The sequence below is a fragment of the Sebastes umbrosus genome, chromosome 16 (genome assembly GCF_015220745.1).
Source record: "Sebastes umbrosus isolate fSebUmb1 chromosome 16, fSebUmb1.pri, whole genome shotgun sequence".
NCBI lineage: Eukaryota > Metazoa > Chordata > Actinopteri > Perciformes > Sebastidae > Sebastes > Sebastes umbrosus.
The window spans coordinates 24,168,111-24,188,430 of NC_051284.1; the positions used below are offsets into that span (position 1 = coordinate 24,168,111).

General features: G+C 41.2%; 1 protein-coding gene and 1 long non-coding RNA gene across 4 annotated transcripts in view; one reads left to right on the plus strand and one right to left on the minus strand.

Moving 5' to 3' along the window:
• Positions 1-892: 892 nt before the first annotated feature.
• On the minus strand, positions 893-16,254 carry LOC119474882. 2 transcript variants are annotated; one of them, XR_005203679.1, is made up of 5 exons: positions 16,028-16,254; positions 15,136-15,347; positions 14,899-14,977; positions 1,225-1,336; positions 893-1,111 (listed from the first exon to the last, which is right to left on the minus strand). It is a non-coding gene; the product is annotated as an uncharacterized LOC119474882 (long non-coding RNA). The 2 variants fall into 2 exon arrangements; XR_005203680.1 differs by having other exon boundaries at positions 15,136-15,350.
• Positions 8,326-20,320, plus strand: part of plekhh1 (pleckstrin homology domain containing, family H (with MyTH4 domain) member 1) — a 38,042-nt gene continuing 26,047 nt past the window's right edge. For both annotated transcript variants that reach the window (XR_005203678.1, XM_037747186.1), the window contains exons 1-2: positions 8,326-8,757; positions 15,173-15,362. Coding sequence is in view for 1 of the 2 variants with exons in the window: in XM_037747186.1 (XP_037603114.1) it covers positions 15,213-15,362 (150 nt within the window). In the remaining variant the exon portion in view is untranslated. The remainder of the gene's footprint in view (positions 8,758-15,172; positions 15,363-20,320) is intronic.

The window sequence follows — 20,320 nt, forward strand, 5'->3', positions numbered from 1 at the left end:
CCCTGTAAAGATCTAAATTACAACGCAGGATCCCGTGGTCGTGCGTCGCAGCGATTTACCATAGGTGATCCAGCCAGAGCGTTTGCGAATCGCAGCCAGTCCACAAACCACCAGACCACAATTGTTGAATATAAGTTTTCCACCCTGACTAAAACTGTGAAACTATAGCCACGTACACGTCCTGCGGTCACAAATTTACAGCTATAGTCAAAAAAGATTTCACTCTGACAAGCCCCTAGTGTCATATCTTATATGTTAAAAGCTCCATCCTCTTATTGGATTATACAATTGGGAGTTTTACTTTCCTTTAAGAAAACATACATGTGCACCAGAGGGAAGAGTTCAGTGTTGATGCTGAAAAGCATTTAGAAGAGGAACCTTCTAACCTTGCAGCCAGGCTGTCCTAAAGATGTTATGCAGCTGTTACAGGGCAGAATGATTAAAGGAGCAGTTTAACATTTTGGGAAATATGTGCTTAGTTAGAAGATACCACTCTCATGTTTATACGCAAAATATGAAGCAGAACCAGAAGTGACTCAAGAGGGTGGAGCTAAGTACAACCCAACGCTGAATAAGACATTTTTAGGCGACCAAAAAGGTTATAATTAACTTTCATGAAATGAAAACACACTGTGAAAGAGTTAACGTTGTAAGATGAAAACACGGAGAACTCCCAGACCAGACAACGCTGTAGTAGCAACCTGTCAATCACAAGGCAGCCACGCCCTAAAGTATCCCCTGCTTTATGGTCTATTTGACTCTAAATATGACCATAATTTACTAAATGAACATCATGTTGTATTGAAGAAGACTTGAAACTAGTGATTGAGACCATAAACTCATGTTTACAATGTTTACTGAGGTAATAAATCAAGTGAGAAGTAGGATCATTTTCTCATAGACTTCTACACAATCAGACTTCTTTTTGCAACCAGAGGAGTCGCCCCCTGCTGGCTATTAGAAAGAATGCAAGTTTACAGCACTTCCACGTTGGCTTCACTTTTCAGAATCAGAGGTTGCCGCCTGCTCTCTCCGCTCTCATAGTGTTGTTTTCACCTGCAACAGGCAGCTTTTTTCAGAGAAAAAGCTCCAAAAAGCCACGGTACACCACCTGCTCAGTACCAAAGAGCAGACAAGACACCATTAGAGACTACAGCTAAAAAGCTGGATATTTAGTGATTTTTAGAGTGTAAAAACTGGAATGGGTTTCTCCTATTTCCTTACACAGCAGTGGCCAAAAGCGAGATGACCTCTACCTCCAACACTAGCATTTGTTAACTTGAAGCCACACTGCAGCTCATCAAGCGGACCACACACGGAGAGAGGAGGAAGCACACTGTTGAAAAAGAAATACAGAGGATAAAGAGGCAAAGGGGAGAGGAGTTAACGGTCTTGTTATCACAGAGGGTGAAAAATGAAATGGTGAGTCGTTTTTTTCCGCCGTAAAAACTCATAATGTATGTTCACCAACTCCCCTCGTTGTCAAACGTGTTATCCTTTTACATCTCTAATCCTCCGTGCTGTCCTCTCTCTCACAATGTTGCTGTTAAAGTGAGTTTGGTTTATTTTCTTTTTATATGGAGTTTCCATCATGCTCCACTCCCTCTGTGGTTCCAGCGCGGCTGGCCAAATGGCAATAAAATGCTCAAAGGACATCAGAGAAGGAAAGGGAGACCTATTTGTTAGCCTAACAAAATCTCCAGTGGTTAAATAGGCAGTCAACATGTGAGAAGAAAGGGGCAATGCTCTGCTTCAGTGCTGTTGTGAGGGGTAAGACAAGTGGCTGAACAACAGCCGCAGAGAAGCACCTAACCGATGTTTCTTTGTGAGTGCAGAACATGGGTCGATAGTCAGTCAACCAACCTTTGACATCTGACTTCAGTCGTCTCTATTTATGTTTTGGGTGTCTCCTTTTTATGTACAAGGTCAATTAAAACTCAAAGTACTGAAAATATGCACAATACAAGAAAATACAGTAAACAAAAACATGACTCAAATAAAAAAAGCTTTGGTCAAATAAAAAAAATATGCATGCAAAGTCATCATAAAAACAAGCACTTTCAACTGCTGTGTTTGCTAAAATTATGGCTTTATAATGCGAATGGAATGAGTGAGTCTATGTTGAGATTTTCCTGCCGTCTGTTCCATTTGGATGTGAAGTGAATGAAAACTGAAAGCAGATTTTCCTGGTTTTATTGTGACGTGTAGGAACTCTTTTAGGAAAAATTAAACAGTCCTGACAAATCTGTGTCAGCGTTTACCCTCCGTCTCTCTGTCTCACTCCTGAAACTGATGGACTGTATGTGTATAATAATGGTCCAGTCTATCACCTGAGATACAACAAGAAACCTCCACACAGAGTCTGATATCAGAAATATGGATTTCATAGACTAAATTTCTTATTTTAATCTTTTAAACGATTGTAAGGACGGGAAAAGCAAGACAAGAGCAAGCACTCAGCTGACATATAGCAAAGAGTTGTATGTCTAAATACAGTAGTTTTACAGTAGTATTACTCAAAAGAACAGTTGAAAGATACAGCTGCCAATATTCTACTATGTTTTTGTGTTTTTCAACAAATCCCATGAAAAGAACAAAATTAACAATGCCATTGGTTCCTACTCAAGATGTAAATCTTTAAAAACAGGTCACAAATACATACTTAAATTTTCATAAACTCTAAATAATTTCCTAAAACAGCTGGGAACTGTAGTTTTTAGGAAAAGTTACTCAAACAAGAGTAAATAGTGCATTTGTTTGGGACTATATTAGCCACGGATTTAGGGTGCTAATGAATTTTTACAACAGCAGGACAGTTGGTTTGGGATTGACTCTAAATTAACTACAGTGTTCTTCATAATGAAGGCAGATGACAGCTCAAACCGATATCACAAGACATTCTGCATGTCATGAAGACGCATTTTAGGCTTTTCGTGTGTCATTTGTACGCCACTTTAAAACTTACGGTAACGTCAGCAGTTAGGTTTAGGCAACAAAACCACCTAGATAAGTTTAGGAAAAAAGGTTTAGGTTGAGCTTAAAATAAGCACGTAAACTAAGTAAAATAAGTACAGAAAATACATCCCTTACCTCACCTGGTAAAGCGGGCGCCCAATGTGCCAAGGCTGAGTCCTTACCGCAGCGGCCCAAGGTTCAAATCTGACCTACGGCCCTTTGCTGCATGTCAGTCCCTCTCTCGCCCCCTTTCATAACTGTCACTGTCTCTGTCAAAAGCCCAAAAAATGATCTAAAAAAACACAGGTCTCGAACGCCAGTTTCCTGGTTGAATATGCTGTGTTCGTTGGACCCATCCACCTCCCCTCTCGCCCACCATAAGCAGTCTTTTTCACTTTTTATTCTACGTCAGCGTAGCATATTTACACAGATGCAGTCAGTACAGACTACATAGTGTACAGATGACACGCCAAAAGCAAGAACGGCGTTCGTATTGCACACTAAATGCCTTGCAAATTATCGTGTCATTCATATGGCCTTTTTGTAGCTTGTCAGCTACAATCTTATAAAGACAGATTCAGTCATTAAATCAACATCTTTTCTCATTTTCTCAACCTGATGTTTGCTGTATTTAGTCTTCAGTATTACATAGGATGTATCTTCATTTCAGCTCTGCCTTTAGTTTACGATGGTCTCCCATCTCTGCTCAGTGACCCGGTCACAGTCTGGGTCATCACAGAGCTCTGGAGGTTAAATAGCTGTAAGGACACACATTAATCTAGAGGCAGTTGGTGAAACTGGCCTTAAGCGCCCTCTCTACGGTCCTGCCTCCCCCTCGCCGCACTGGCAGCCGTGCCCGAGAATAGGCATGTCAGCCATGTAGGCCTGACACCAGTTGTTTTGACTGAGAGCACTGAGGCACCGACTTATTGTGCAACACAAGGCAGAGCCTTTAGCCTCACAAGCTATACCGATGAAATCCCTGCTATAAACTCACCCCTCCCACTTCCAGAACGGATCTTTTCCAGGATGGAATTTGGAAGAATTTTCCCTTGAAAAGTGCAGTTAATCATATCAGAAAATGTTGATTCACACAGCAGTGAGTGTATTTCTCAGCATTGTTACAGTGTTCCTGAGAAATCTACACCCATTAGAGCCAATCTGGCATCCAGAGCCGTATCAGTACAATTTTCACTTCAGTCAACAGTGGAATACTAAATAGTCTTAAATTGGCATCCAAGTTATCTAAACTAAGTGGCACTTCACATATTCTCCGAGCAGGTTATAATAAGGGCTATGAATGATATACAAATACAGCTTGAACTAGATGTGTGTGAAAAACACAACATGAGCTTTAGCTTAAGAGCAGCGTCCAAATTTCACTTTGGTTAATGACCAAATCTAACTAAAATGGAAGGAGTCTCACACGTATGTATGAATGTCTCTCCATCGATTTTCTCAACAACCGTTCATCTAATCGACTTCACGCTTGGCGGGCGTATTGCTGAGGACCTAAGGAAGTGCAGTGTCAAGTGGGAGCTCTTGAGATCTACGAGACGTATTTATTAGTAGCAGTAGGGACCCCTATAAACTGTTACACCACTCGGGTGCAGCATGCTTGCTCTCCATCACTTGCTAGCTACGGTTCATTCAAGAACAGAATAAGAAAGAGAGATCGGAGATGTGTCATTGCAGCACGTTCTCCTTCCCAGGGCGTCAAATACTGACGCTTTGTCATGGCTGTCAGCATTTGACAAACACAAGGCTTTCATCCAGGAAACGCTGTTTGTATCCCGTGCATTAAGTTTCACTTTCACGTTACAATCAGCTGTTTGTTCGTGTCCCGTGTTCACAACGTTCAGTTTCATTTTCACTTAAAAAAACGTAGTAGATTTAAGCCCAACCATGTAGTTTTTTCCTAAACCTAACTAAGTGGTTTTGTTGCCAAAACCTAAAGAGACGCCAAGGGGCGTGACAAAGTAACAGATGTGACGAGTTGGGATGAGAACGTTGCAGCAAACTCAAAATTGCAAGGATCAACGATGTAACTTTCTGGTCCCAAATAGCTAGCTATTAGCAAATGACGTGTATATTCTAGATTCTAGCATTGCTTGGGGACGCAAATATGTCATGGCAGGTGTATTAGTAGTGTCTAGAAGGTAACCCACAAATTACGAAAACTTGCAAAGTCTTGCAAAAACTCTCGCAAGACTCGGTGCCCCACCACCTGTCCTAATGTTAGCTATTCATTGTGATCATGCTGCCATGCTGACGTTAGAATTTAGCTCAAGAGCTGCTAGCGAGGCTGTGGGTCTATATTAGAAAACTAGCTAGCTAACGTCTGTGTACCATAGTAATACACAAATGCCCTTTGGAGTGGGTTGAACGGAGGATTTGTGTTGCTGAAGTGCTTTTATGTGAACATGTCATCTTATTTTCATGTCACACAGCATCTTGGTCCTCTTTTTGCACAGACCAGCAGCCGAGAGGGACAGACTACTTGTGGTTATTTGTGTGTGTTCTTTGTCCGTGTCTGATTCTGTCTTCATGCACTCTGTATTTGTGCAATACTACTTCAGTCAGTGGACGCAGCAGGGCAGGGCGTGTCACACCACTGCATGCTTCTTACATTAACACGCAAACTTTTAAAGAAATCATGCCATGGTTCCATTTCAGGCTATATTATAATTAGAATTTGAAATGTTCTTTTCTTGTTATTACACTCTGTCGTGACTTTGTTTCTGATGCTATGTGAATGGAAAAGTAATCTAGAAGCTAATGTGAATTATATATTTGCGTGCAACAATTGAAATGCTCAGACAGACATTATAAAACGTTCCAGATGGAGATGTGTGAAGGCTACAGAGAGGAAAATGATCTTCCCACCAGGACCACAAGTCTGCCTTTTTGATTAGACCCCATTTGTTCCTCAACTACACCGCTGATTAAAACGGCTTCACGGTGAACTATTTGAGGAAATCCTTGTGAGATTTAGAGAACGAAGGCCAGGCCTTCTGCGACCTGAGCACACTTGTATTTTGTTGGTGCGGTCTCAAACCTTCCCAAATTATCCCCTCACAGTTCTCTTACCACCCAGATAATGATTCATTACAGTTGCAAAGCTCCACACAGTGGTTTAACAACTTTTGATTCCAGTAAAGCCCAGCCTGCAAGCCTTGCCAATAAACAAACATACTGTAATTAGGCTACTTAAAACCTAAAAGTTGGACTTCTCAATGCTCACTCATGGTGGTCTTGATTTTTAATCAGAAGTAATATACAGACTGCTTCAAATTATGCTACTTAAAGACCCTTTCCACTCAAAAATGTGTTTTGCTTATTGTTACTTCACTTGCATTTTCATAGATTTTGATTTTTCTACTGAGGGAGAAAGAGTAGATGTGTTTTTAAAAGTATTTAGCCAACGGGATGCTAACATAAATATCTCAACAACTGTTGGATTTATTGCTATGAAATGTTTTACAGACATTCATTGTTCTTAGACGATGTATCCTAATAACTTTGGTAATCCCGTGACATTTCCTCTAGAGCAATCATGAGGTTCACATTTGTGGTTCTGAGTGAAATGTCTCAAAAAGTATTGGATGGACTACCGTGACATTTAGTACAGACATTCATTTCCCCCTCGGGAGTAATTGAAATCATTTTTGATGATCCCGTGACTTTGCATATAGCGGCATCATTAATTTGTCCTTATACTTGCTACACTAATGACATTCCCATCTCAGTTGTAACAAATAACAAATGTTAACATTCTAACTCGCTAGACTAAGATGATGAAGAATGGTGGTAAACATTAGATAAACAAATCAGCATGTTGTCATTATGAGCATGTTAGCATACTGGCATTGGTGATGCATGCTACCTTTTCATTTTGCCTAGCACCATCATCAGGTATAAATGTACATTTGTCCACTTGATATTGGCATAGTTGTTAATGAACACAGACGGTGAACATACGGTAGGCCGGGTTAACCTGCTTCACATGTGAGCGTTGTCATCATGAACATGTTAGCATGCTGATTTAGCTCAAAGCCCGGCTGTGCCTAAGGACAGCCTCACAGAGCTGCAAGCATGGCTGTAGACTTGTTAGCATCCATACATGATAGAAAACGAGCTCGCTAACATCTGTGTACTATAGAGTGCTGCAGGAATGAGTCCTAAAACCCAGAAATGAGTCAGCATTTTAGCACTTCTGGTTCCCTTGTCTAGAAGTCAATGTTTTTTTTTTATGTTTTTTTAGTTAGATACCTGAAATAAGGTCTGTGGTCAACACAAGCTGAAGAGATTTTAACATTTTGTTCTATGATATAAAATCTGTCAGTAAATATTCCACTCATCCACATTTACAGCATCGTTGTGTATACTAGCGTTCATACGACCGTGGTGTAGTTTGTCTATAGCCTAACGTTGGCTTTTTACTTCTTCATTTACACTTTCATTTGTGAAGATTATCTTGCTGAACAAAACGTGTAAGTATCATAAACATTTGTTTGCCACAGATCTTATTTTCCGCAATATTCCAAAACCCAATGGAAAAATCCAATTGGCTTTTTTGTCGAGGGAACCCGGGGTGATGCTAACTTCCTGGTAGGCCTCAAGGCCTATGGAAAAGAGGCTGGGTCACTTGTCATATCTTTGAGGTTATAACACATGCACAGTAAAATCTGGTCTGCCCTCGCCGAAATTGAGCCAATCATAACGCACGACCGCAGCTTCAGTTCCACTGCGCATGTTTTATACCCCGTACCCCAAGACCCATGTCCGCCCGTGACCCAGCCTCTTTTCCATAGGCTTGGTTGGCCTACAAATATACGTCATACCGGGAGCACTCTATTGCCATGTAGGTTTGCAGATACAAGGCATTTGTCTTGGTGTTTTAGTGCATAATGATAAATATAGTGCAAAAGTCAAGAGAAATAATAGAAAATAGAAAAAAATACAATAGAAAAAAATATAAGAAATACTAATAAATATATATAATATACCTGGAGCACATATTGCCATGTAGGTTTGCAGATACAAGGCATTTGTCTTGGTGTTTTAGTGCATAATGATAAATATTGTGCAAAAGTCAAGAGACATAATATAAAATAGAAAAAAATACAATAGAAAAAAATATAAGAAATACAAATATATATATATATATAAATATATTTATATATATATAAATTATATATATTTTTTTATTTATTTATTTTTTTAACAGTGGAAGAGTCACGAATGTGCAAAATATTGACCAGTGGATGTGTAAAACCTCCAAGTATAAAATACATAAAATGAATTGTGATTATGTTTCCATGTAGGCTAAGGATATAGGGCAACAGACTTTTTCCTTCAGCTCAAAGAAATCCTCACAAGACTGCATGTGTTTACATCCTAAAAGCAAAAAAAAAAAACTGGAGCCAGCCTTAATGCAATATCCTGAGCAGCTCCTGCACACAAGGGGGGCCTGACTCCTGGAGAAACCTGATCCTGCATTGGGCCCTTTAAAGGAATATGGGATGAGTCTGTTGAATGGAGCTCACACAGTGAAGTCCCACTGAAGTCTGAAGTCTGCAGCTCCACAGAGAGCAGAGAGAAGAGAAGAGAAGGACACGCAGCAGCAGCAGCAGCAGCAGCGGGTCGACACATGAAGACATGAAAACACAGGAATGAATGAGGAATGAGAGAAAAGTCGACGGAGTGAAGGAGAAGAAGTTATGAGCCGAACTGCGACGAATTACCGGGGAAGGTGTCCGTGAGCGGAGGAAGCCGACAGAAAGTCAACAAAGTCACAAGGTAAAGTAGCTTTGAAGGACTCGGCTTTATCTCCTCGCTTCTTCCATATCGCGCGCGCACTGTGTTGACATGCAGATGCCAAAGAGGATCAACCAAGACGCAGGAGGTTATTTGGGACAAAAGCTCGCAGCTGCAGCTGAGTATTTAGACAAGTCTGGTTGTGAAGTCGCTTTTTTTTCTGCTGACCGACGCTTTTACGGTTGCTACTATTCTACTAACACCTGTTCCTTGTGGCTTTTTTTGGACACTGCTTGCTCTTCAGGGTGGTTCTAAAAAAAACAAAGCCATATTACAGTTTTTCTCGATTGTTTACACACATTTTCTGAAAGCATGCCTCATACTCTCAGAACTCTACACACAAATCAAAAAACACACACACAATGGGCAAAACCCCTCAATTCTCCTGCAAAATGAAACTTTACATTCAAAACAATGTTATGTCTTCTCAAAATGGTATTTTGTTTTCAAATGACACACACACACCATCATATGAATAGACATTTATAAGAACCAGTTGAACACTGATGTGCTCAATGTAAAACACTATGATGAATGGAAAACACTTCTTCTCCATTCATCATGATGACTTAGGCCTTTTTTTTGTTCAGTGTTACACTTACTACAGACAGTACATACATAAGTGTGTTGTAAAATAATTTAGAATATTGTTTTTATACTCAGAACACACAAATACACGGTAACAAATATATTTTATTTTCCCCACAAAAACAATGTACACAGTGTACATCCCAACCAACACAAAGTTGCACATACAGTGGTCTACATACAAAACAACAGAGGAATTTACTGTATACAGTTACAGTAAAAAAAACTATGCTGCATCCTCTCTTCTGTTTCGGTCTGGCCACAGCACCTCATCCACATCACAAGCAATGTTTGCCCTGGCCAAGCAGCGGGGGAAATATCGCTTAGCATGTCAAATCCAGCCATGAAAAGCATCAACTGATTGCTAATTGTTACACTGTGAGACAGGTGTTTGCCCATGTGGTGAGTCAGTGTGCATAGTAGGGCAATTGACTTTAGAATTTTGAATGACAGTGTGTTCCTTGTGAAAACGAGATTTTCTTCATGAAAATTGTGCCAAATGCAGAGAATTGTGTGTAGTGTTTTGAAAAAAGTGTGTTTTAGAACTGCAATTTGAGTGTAAAGCAGGAATTGTGCTTGTAGTTTAGCAGAATTGGTTCAGGGGGTTGGTGCATGAGTTACATGTTGTGGTCATTGTGTGTCAAGTACCAGTATTTCTGTGTAAACAATTGAGAAAAACTGTAATGTGAATTATTGATTGCATGATGATGATTTAGAGGAAACTTGTGCGTATTTATGTGCCACACATGCACACTCTTCATCATTGTGTGCATCTGGAGAAATCACACTGCTCCATACAATGAATTTGACCCCTCCAGCAGCAGCTATAGCTAAAATAGGAACAGAAGATATATATATTCTGTCTCACAATGTATGGTTATGGCTGTCTCCTACAATAACTCATGCAAACAAAGCCTTTCTCTCCATGCCCTGCAGTGCTGACATTTAAAGTGTGTTATAGTGCAGGACAGGAGAGCTGCTTGCAGAGGTAGATGTTTACACCTCAGCACTGAAGAATGTCAGAGCCTGTGTTTAAAGCTGAGACTGATAATGAGTGTGGTCAGTTTGCAGAGGCCTGTCATTAACCTGAGCTGGGAAAAAGAGAGAGAGAGAGAGAGCTGCAAAGAGGTAGGAGGAGAGGATGTGGAGTGAAGAGGGAGGGAAGAGGAGGAGGGTGGGAAAGGTGCTGCAGGAGGAGAGGGAAGAAGCGCAGGAGGATGGAAAGTGAGAGAGGTGTTGGAGGAGGAGAGGCGAGGCAGGAGGAGTAAGACCAGATAGATAAGATGATAAATGGCGTAGGGATAGGTGTATTCATGATTTAAAAAAGTTAAAGTTGAAGACTTCTGTAGTGCTTTAAGTGTCTGATTTGAGTAATTGCACAGTTTAAATTGCCTTTTGAATGTGAATTATTACAAGATAACAATAAAAAGTAGGACAAACACTATTATTTAAACACTCCTTTTGTGCCAAATAACATCTAAGAACAGGGTCAAAGGTTAAGAAATGTGTAGCTGCATTGGAGATCCCCCCCCCCTTCCCCTTTATTTATAGGACTACAACAACCCAGCTGTACCAAAATAGTGAGGCGTTAATTTAAACAAAAGTGTGGGGCCTACTTGAATGCATGGGAGTCGACAGAGGTCCCCTTTGTTAAACACACGGGGCCGCCGAGGAGAAGATAAGGCGAACACACCCACACTTGACTCCTCGCGCTCTCAGATAATTTATCTTTGTCTGCTTTCGTACACACGGAGATCTGCCACGCTGACACGGATCTGCAGCGACTGACCCAGATTTACACACATGCTCCTGTGCTGTTTGATTGGAGTCTTTTTTTATTATTATTTGACGGGGTGGCGGTGGGGGAGCCAAGTTGGATTTCGGCAGAGACAACAACATCGGGGATTTGAAATGTCTGGTGGGGATGATATCACTGAACCACCTAATCACTTACATCACCGCAGCTGCATGCTCAGCAGTGTGTGTGTCTGTGTGTGCACACGTGTCTGTTTCCAATCTGTTTCAGTGTGTATCTCCATCTGTGTCTGTCTGAGCTCTGGTAAGCAAGCACCGAAGAAGAGTTACGACTGGCCCGGGGAGTGTGTGTTTGAATATGTGGTGATTAAGGAGGTTGTAGTCAGTGGAAGGACTGACTTGAGACTTGCACTCCTTGCATCCTCTGAGTAAAGGTGCAGTCCAACAATCTGCTTTTTGCAACAGCCAGACAGACGCTCACCATCCCCGTCCAAACAATTTTATAACAATCTCTGATAGCTTCCACATTTTTGAATAAAAACTCTCCTCGCTGGATATCAAATCTCACTCTGTCTGAGGAATAATGCAGTATAACTGTCAGTGTAAGTCAATGGAAAGCAGTTGTCGGCGATGGCAGCCGTTAGAAACGAGCCTGCTGGGACCGTTGCGGTGGCGTTTCCATTCAGTCGTCCTCCCCGGTGTTTGCTCTGGCCGCGGCTGCGTGCGAGTTCTCGCAGCTATATGGAAGTAGAGAAGCTCCCAGGGCCTTCACGTCTTGTCTGCAGCCAGGAGAGGACTCACCATTCTGGGCTCCGGCTCACACCATGCACCAAACACTCTGGGTGGCCCAAATATGGATCTACCATGCAGATCCTGGAAAGCTTGTTTTTGTTGTCTCTGCTTTTTTTCCCCCCGTTGCACCTGAATATTTCCAGCATTGGCATAATATGTCAGAGAGAGGAGATACTGCAGAAGAGAATAGTATTCATCAGATTGTATCATAGAAGTTGATGTAGTCAACGTGACATCACCCATTGGTTTGTGGACTGGCGTTTTGATTAGCACAAAGACTTGAAACAAGGGGAAACAGCTAGCTTGGCTCTATCTGAAGGCAACATAATCCACCTACAGTCATAGACTGTATATAACAAGTGGACGTAGTCACCGTGACGTCACCCATTGGTTTATGGACTACAGTTTTGAAGCATACCCTGCTTTATGGTCTATTTGACTCTAAATGGGACCATCATTTACTAAATGAACATCATGCTGTATTGAAGAAGACTTGAAACTAGCGATTAAGGTAATAAATCAAGTGAGAAGTAGGGTCATTTTCTGATAGACTTCTATACAATCAGACTTCTTTTTGCAACCAGAGGAGTCACCCCCTGCTGGCTATTAGAAACAATGCTAATTCTTCTGCATTGGCTTCACTTTTCAGACCCGGAGTTACACACTGGATTGTACATAACAGTAGACTCAGTGGAAAACTGTCTCCTGCGTTTCTATAAACCATCCCATAATGCAGGGTTACGCTCATGCAAAAGGAGAAAATGACTCCAGTTTAAATGCCAGCTGTAACAAAAGCTACTCCCACACACACAGTGAAAATGACCTCATTCCTGACAGACTGGTGATGTGGGGTTGATGTTATCCTAATGCACACTGATGCAGAGAGGAGCCTTTTGTAACCTCTGGTTGCCTTCCTTCCTCAGCCTGCTCAGTAGAACGTTTACACTTGTTGATATTTCAGTTGGCACCGCTTGGCATGAACTGAAACAACCCCCTTAGGTCCAACAAGCAGGGCGTGCTAAAGGAGTTGTTCCGAGGGGAATTAGCATGGCAGCGTTGAGAGTGTTTAACCATCAAATGGCTTGTTTACACCCAGCTGTTTTAGCTCCCGGAGGACTCGTCTGTCCTGGTTTGCCCTAGTGTGACCCAGCAGGGCTCGTTCAAGCGGCCTGATTTCCCCTCTTCCCCACGCCGGCGTCCTCCTTTACTTGACCCTCCGGTCTGCCCCGGAGACAGAGCGGTAGATGAACCTTGACTGTCCAGCCTGGGTACAGCGGTCGGCTGGCGAAACCTCCATATGCACGACTTCTGTAATTTGTTTGCTAAGCCTGTATTTATGAGCATGCTAATTGTAGGGAGTGCCATGGTGCAGTTATAGTTGTTGGACTTTGAACGTCTGCTGTTCTGCTGACGGTGTCTGGCTGCACTTTGAGTCTGTCTGTCTTTCTCTGTGAATACTTGGTAACTGTTTAACTTCTTTTAAACTTGCTTTCAATTTAACTTCATTTGGTTTCATTTTTACTACGGCTGTCAATCGATTAAAATATTTAATCGCGATTAATCGCACATTTTTTTATCTGTTCAAAATGTATCTTAAAGGGAGATTTGTCAAGTATTTAATACTCTTATCAACATGGGAGCGGGCAAATATGCTTGCTTTATACAAATATATGTATATATGTATGACTGGAAATAAATTAACAACACAAAACAATGACAAACATTGTCCAGAAACCTTCACAGGTACTGCATTTAACATAAAAATATGCTCAAATCATAACATGGCAAACTGCAGCCCAACAGGCAACAACAGCTGTCAGTGTGTCAGTGTGCTGACTTGACTATGACTTGCCCCAAACTGCATGTGATTATCATAAAGTGGGCATGTCTGTAAAGGGGAGACTCGTTGGTACCCATATAACCCATTTTCATTCACATATCTTGAGGTCAGAGGTCAAGGGACCCCTTTGAAAATGGCCATGAAAGTCTTTCCTCGCCAAAGTTTAGCGTAACTTTGGAGCGTTATTTAGCCTCCTTCACATGAAGCTAGTATGACATGATTGGTACCAATGGATTCATTAGGTTTTCTAGTTTGATATGATACCAGTATCTTAAACTTTAACTTTAAAACTTGCAGCCCGATACAGCCTTAAAAGTCGCAAGTTGTGTTAATGCGTTAAAGAATCCAGTGGCGTTAAAACAAACTTGTGTTAACTTTGACAGACCTAATTTTTTACTTAATGAAATGCAAAATGTCACTCAAAATCCCACATCATCACTGGGCTCTTGTGAGTTTTAACCCCGAAGCTGATTGTTATGGCTACTTTTATCAGCAGATAATCAGACTTTTATTGAGTTCACACAGTGGGGCCTTAACCTTTGTGAATGAGTGTCCGCCCAGAGTAAAATAGCCACTGGTCAATCCTCCTCAGGTAAAAAATAACCTCAGCGCCCCGGTTTCCCACATTCAGCCCTCAGCCCATTCATTCTCACACATTCTTTCCTCCTTTCTTTGCCGAGGCGAGCTGACGGCCCCCCCCCCTCTCTCTAGCTGTGATGGGACTGTCATGCAGAAAGACACTATTGTGCTGCGCAGGATCCCGTTTCACTCTTCCTTGTAATTAAGAAGGGATTGCAAGGCGAGGGAGTTGTGTGTGTGCGGGGGAGAGACCAGGGGATTGGGTTAGTAGGTAATTTGGCTAAAAAGCAGAGTGCTGACCTGCTTTGTAGCTGGCAGGCCTGGGAGCCGGCACGCATGAACCCAACTCCCCCACTGACACAGAGCCTCCCTGCTGAGGTTTTGTTCAGTGTGTGTGGGCATGTGGAGAGACTGCTGCAGACGGAAAGGAAAGACAGATTCTCTCTAAGCTGTTTGTTTCTGTGTACAGAACATGTGAATGTATGTATTTTTCTTTGTGGTTACACAGAAAGTGAGAGGAAGCTTTCATTTAACTTGTGCCATTGCGGACTCATCGTTGCTTTACTCACATTTCCTCAGTGAATCATGGGAAGTGCGGTCAGGCAAAGAGCATTTATAGAGGTTGAATCACTTCGCTCTCCTCTTGTGCTGTAAACGAAAACAGGAGCTTTACTACTTGAGGATATATATGCGTATCCTCTGTGGGCTGATATATCATTTGCTGCCTTATCGTGAACAGAAAGAGACTCAAGTTAAACATGACAAAGTTTCACAGCAGTTTGGGAGCAAACTCAAGTCAGACGAACCCTATATGAGTAGGCGTGTGTTTTTTCTATCTTTCAGTTGCAGTCTGAGTCCAAAGGCAGAGCTCTGATTCCTCGCCATGGCCGACGTGCTGGAGAGCGGCGGCGGCGGGTCGGGAGCTGTCAGAGTGGCCAGCGTGGATTGGCAGAAACGCTGCATCGCTTTGGAGATGCAGCTGCTGAGGTTCCGGCTCCAGGCGGGGAAAATCCGAGAGCTGCTGGCAGAGAAAGTAAGAGAGAAAATCCTCATGCATGCTTACTGGAGCAAGACGGAGCTATACACTTCTGCAGTCAGTTGCACTCTCACACTCTTCATGAGTTCAAACTGAGCATAATGTAAATGTTTATTAACATTAAATCGCTAATATACAGTATGACCTGCTTAAGATGGAGAGTAAAAAAGGTTAGAGCTGCAAAGATTAATCGATTAGTTGTCAACTATTAAATTAATCGGCAACTATTTTGATAATCGATCAATTGGTTTGAGTGATTTTTTAAAGAAATTTAAGATTCTAGCTTCTTAAATGTGAATATTTTCTGGTTTCTTTCCTCCTCTATGACAGTAAACTGAATATATTTGAGTTGTTGGCAAAACAAGACATTTGAGGACGTCACCTTGGGTTTTGGGAAACACTGATTGACATTTTATAGACCAAACAACTAATCGATTAATCTCATTAGTCAATTAGTCAATCTAATATCATTTTTTTGAAGCATTTAATGCCTTTTATTAGAAAACTTTAGTAGAGAGATTGAGCAAAGGTCCTCAGCCAGACTCAAACTCATATATGTTTTATATTATAATGTAATATAAAACATATATTACTTGGTTGCAGCTAATGGGGATCCAAGTAAGTAAATACATTTAAATAAGTAAATTATAGTAATAACGTACCTCAAAAAGTTAAAGTCTGAGTGTAAGAAGAGCATCCCAGAAACTACCTCCAGCTATTCCTGGGGGAACACGACATTCCCGAGACAGATGGGAAATGTAGTTTTGCGATCTCCTCCTTCGCTTCACTACCAAGAGCTTGAGACTGAAGCTGAGAGTTGACCTGTACATTTAAAGCTTTCTCTGCGTTACCATGGTAACAAACAACCATTACACCTGGCAGGTTTATCATGAAACACTTAAATGAATGGTGTAACAGAAAGATAAGATTGGATTTTGAGTAAGATTTTGCCTGTTTTGTTCATCTTAAACAGCATGTTTATACAGCATGTTTATACAGCATGTGTCACATGTTGGAGTTAATGATCGTACCTGACTCTGATTTGGCATAAATAACATAAAATGAACTGAATCTGTGGCCGTTTAAACTGCTGTATAACTGTGGAAGTTAGTCTTTCCACTCTCATCTGCCAAATAATCCATGCCACAAGATATTCTGACCCAACACTGTGCAGATCTCACTGCCTCATCATCGCCTTCTTCTTCTGGCAGTGCTTTTAACTGTTTTACGCACAAGGAGACCATTAAAGCACGTGAATCAATTAGAAATACAGGTGCGGATGACTGTGTGTTTATGTGTGTGCGTAAAGACAGATGGGATTACTCATCTTATTTGGTAAACATTCGCTCTACTCATTCTGTGTCATCAGAGGTTGGCTACAGCTTGAGCCAAGATGAATATTTAACATTTAACTCATCACTTCTGGTGCTTCCCATTAAGTTTGGGGGGAAATAACCGCCAGCCGCCGGCCAAATGCTTGTAAAGTTGTGGCTGTTGTAAAGCCCAACTACCAGACACTTTGGAAAGTAATCAGCTGTCATCAGGAGAGTGAGCTCTGTCCTGAAGAGTTGTTGGTAAAAGAGTGGATGTGTTTGGATTAGCTAGAGGAGGAGTGAGTGTAGTAGCAGAGAAACTGTTCTCCTGGCTTCACTTTTCTACAGTTTTTAGTCGGTTTTCTGAGAAGTGGCCGTTCTTTATAGACTCAAATAGCTCGGAGCTGCTTTTGTTCCGAGTGTCACAGTGGTTCGCTCTCTGTATCGTCTCTAATTGTGGAGTGCCAGAGTGGTTCATTCAGTCAGTCAGCAGGATGTTTACAGTCCAAACATAACCCATGTGTCTGATAAGAGCAGGATGACTCCCTGCTGTGTCCTCTGTCAGGTTCTGTCAGACCTCCAGCTCGTCTGTTAGATCCTACACACACACACACACACACACACACACACACACACACACAATCCATTACTGACATTAATAACTGTGTGAAAGTCATTAATAAGGAGTTCTTCCACTACAATAATATTGGAGGTTTTACACCAGCTAAAGGGATTTTTACACAAGTTGACAAACTAAAACTTCTTCTATCTTATTACTGATCCGTAGAACATTACAAAATGATTTATTAAAGGACACGTCTCATGATAAAGTATATTTTTCTTATTGCCAGCAATCCCATAAAAAGACTAACTAACAATCGCCTGCCGAGGCGATATTTGCCTGAAAGTTAAAGTTCAACTCGACGCAATATGAAGATGCATGCTGACCTGCCGCACGTTTACGTCATCGTAACATAAGCCTACATGACACAAAACACAAATTGCATTCTGGTAAAGCAGTAATACAGCGTTACTCGGATTAATAACTATAATATAATTACTCTTTTGGAAATTGTAATCCCTTACACTACTCGTTACTGGGGAAAGTATTAATATTACAGTAATGTGTTACTGCCCAACACTGTGTTTGAGTAATATTTAGTGAAGACTAAAGTGCCCAACTTACTCAGTTTACTTTTTTAAAATTCAACTATATATTTGTGAACTGCTTTAAAGATTTACGTCTTCAGGAGGAGAAAACGGGCTTCTGAGTGCCACGGACAGAGTATGAGTATGAGAGTATGGAAGTCAGCATGTACTAGGAGGTGGATTGATTGTTAATACATTGTTGGTTTTGGTCTTTTCATGGGATTTTTGACTCAAATACAGACTAATGTCTGTCTTATCCATTAACCACTAATAAATCCATAATTGTAACTTGCCTTGCCTTATTAAGAAGCGGTATTACTGTTTGTACATATTTACATGTTCTTTTCATTTCACCCACGATGCCAAGAATAGAAAAGAGTTCAAGCTTTCTGAAAACGGACTGATTACTACCCAGTTAATACTCAGCATAAACAGTATTTATTGTTAAATGTATTTTGAGCATGTTGCCAAGAAAAAAGGCTAATTAATCTCTCTCATAAACACACACGCATACACACTCTGACTCACACACAAACACACACACGGCGCTGAGCGGGGTTTAAGTGGAGGCCCGTGCTGCTGAGTGTGTTTTTCTGAGTTTTTTAGGGGGAGGAGGAGGAGGAAGGGTGCTGAGTGACTACCATGCCGTCATGTTATTACTGTTTGGAAAGTCTGCTTCACGCTCTTCATCTCTTCTTTTGCCAAGTTAGGAGTGTTTTACGCATTGACCCACTTTGGTATGGAAAAACATGAAAAAAAAAGAGAAAAAGTTGACGTGGTTGCCTGTGACATGGCGTTTATCCCCCCAGAGGCCGCCTGAGAGAAAAGGAGATGCCCCATTTGCCTTGTGAGGAGTTTAACAGGACGAGTTTTTACAGTGGATTAGGAGAAGTGCAATCGACAGCTGTCAGCTGGTGGGCCATGAAAACAGAAACGTCTCCATACAGGAAGAACCGGGACCAGTACAAGACATTTCATCTACAAAGCGGAACACCCAGAATCCAATAAATAACGAATCAAGCCTCGTCAGATCTACAAGAGAAGAGGCTCGATGTCAGAAAGAAATATATCCAGAAAGTTTGGTTTCTCTCCCACAATATAGAAATACCTTATTCAGAGGTAATATAATTGGATGGTATTCCCACGTCAAGGTTTCCTTTCATTACGTGGATAATCTAATACTGGACAAATTACACTAAACTCCTCCATAATCCTCACGTGGCTCGAGGAGTAAAACGCTGTTGTTTGACTCAGTGGTATCAGTCTGCGGAGAGGTCACCAGGTTCACACGTGTGTGCGTATAAACATTTATTTTCATGAGAGGATTTGTTTGGATCAGCTTCTTTTGCCTTCGTCTGTTTTGCGTGTTACGGTTGGTCTTATTTGTTTAACCCTGAGAGGGAAAAGTTATGCTTTTGTCTTGTGTTTTAGCCATTTCTGTATGATCGCTTCATCAGCTTCTCACTGATTAAGATTCCCTCTTATTTACCTCCATATCCAATTAATGATTACAGTGGATTTAGTAGATAATCACTCAGAGCATCATAAGTTACTTGCTGGAGTACAGTATTTAAGTTAGGGCTGTGTATTGCCAAGACTCTGCCGATACGATACGTATCATGATACAGGGGTAATGATGCAATATATTGTGATTTTTTTTTAATTTAGTTTTAGGAAAACTGTCCTAGTATAAAGAACACACCGGAAATACATCATTTTAGAATAGGCAAAAATAACACATTTATACTGCATGCAAAAAACTGCATTGTTTTTGCCCCAAACTGCATGTGATTATCATAAAGTGGGCATGTCTGTAAAGGGGAGACTCGTGGGTACCCATAGAACCCATTTTCATTCACATATCTTGAGGTCAGAGGTCAAGGGACCCCTTTGAAAATGGCCATGGCAGGTTTTCCTCACCAAATTTTAGCGTAACTTTGGAGCGTTATTTTGCCTCCTTCACGACAAGCTAGTATGACATGGTTGGTACCAATGGATTCCTTAGGTTTTCTAGTTTCATATGATTCCAGTACTTAGGATTTTTAAGAGGTAAATCAAAAATCAATATAGTGTTTTGGATAATCGATATTGCACAACATGATATCGCGACACTCATGTGTATCGATGTTTTCTTTCATTTAAGTGCTGATGTCCCACATAGTATTCACACTGCTCGATGCCTTTATTTTACTCTTTCTCTACCAGTACCTTATTTCTCTTTGGACTTATCTGTCCATCCTTCCCCTCTCTTGTACCGGGGGTTTTAACATTTAATGATTGAGCTGGAGTCATTACTTACCATCAGCTGTGCACAAGGGTTAATGATTAAAGTCGCGAGGCAGGTGGAGCGATCAGTGATCTGATGTTTCACACTCAAACCACCTTCTCTACTGTTTAAATGAATGTCCTTTGTGACCAGTGTTGTTACCATCACATTGGCCGATCCTGATCACTTGAACGGTGTAAAGAAATAAGAGGGTGAAAGTGAGAAAA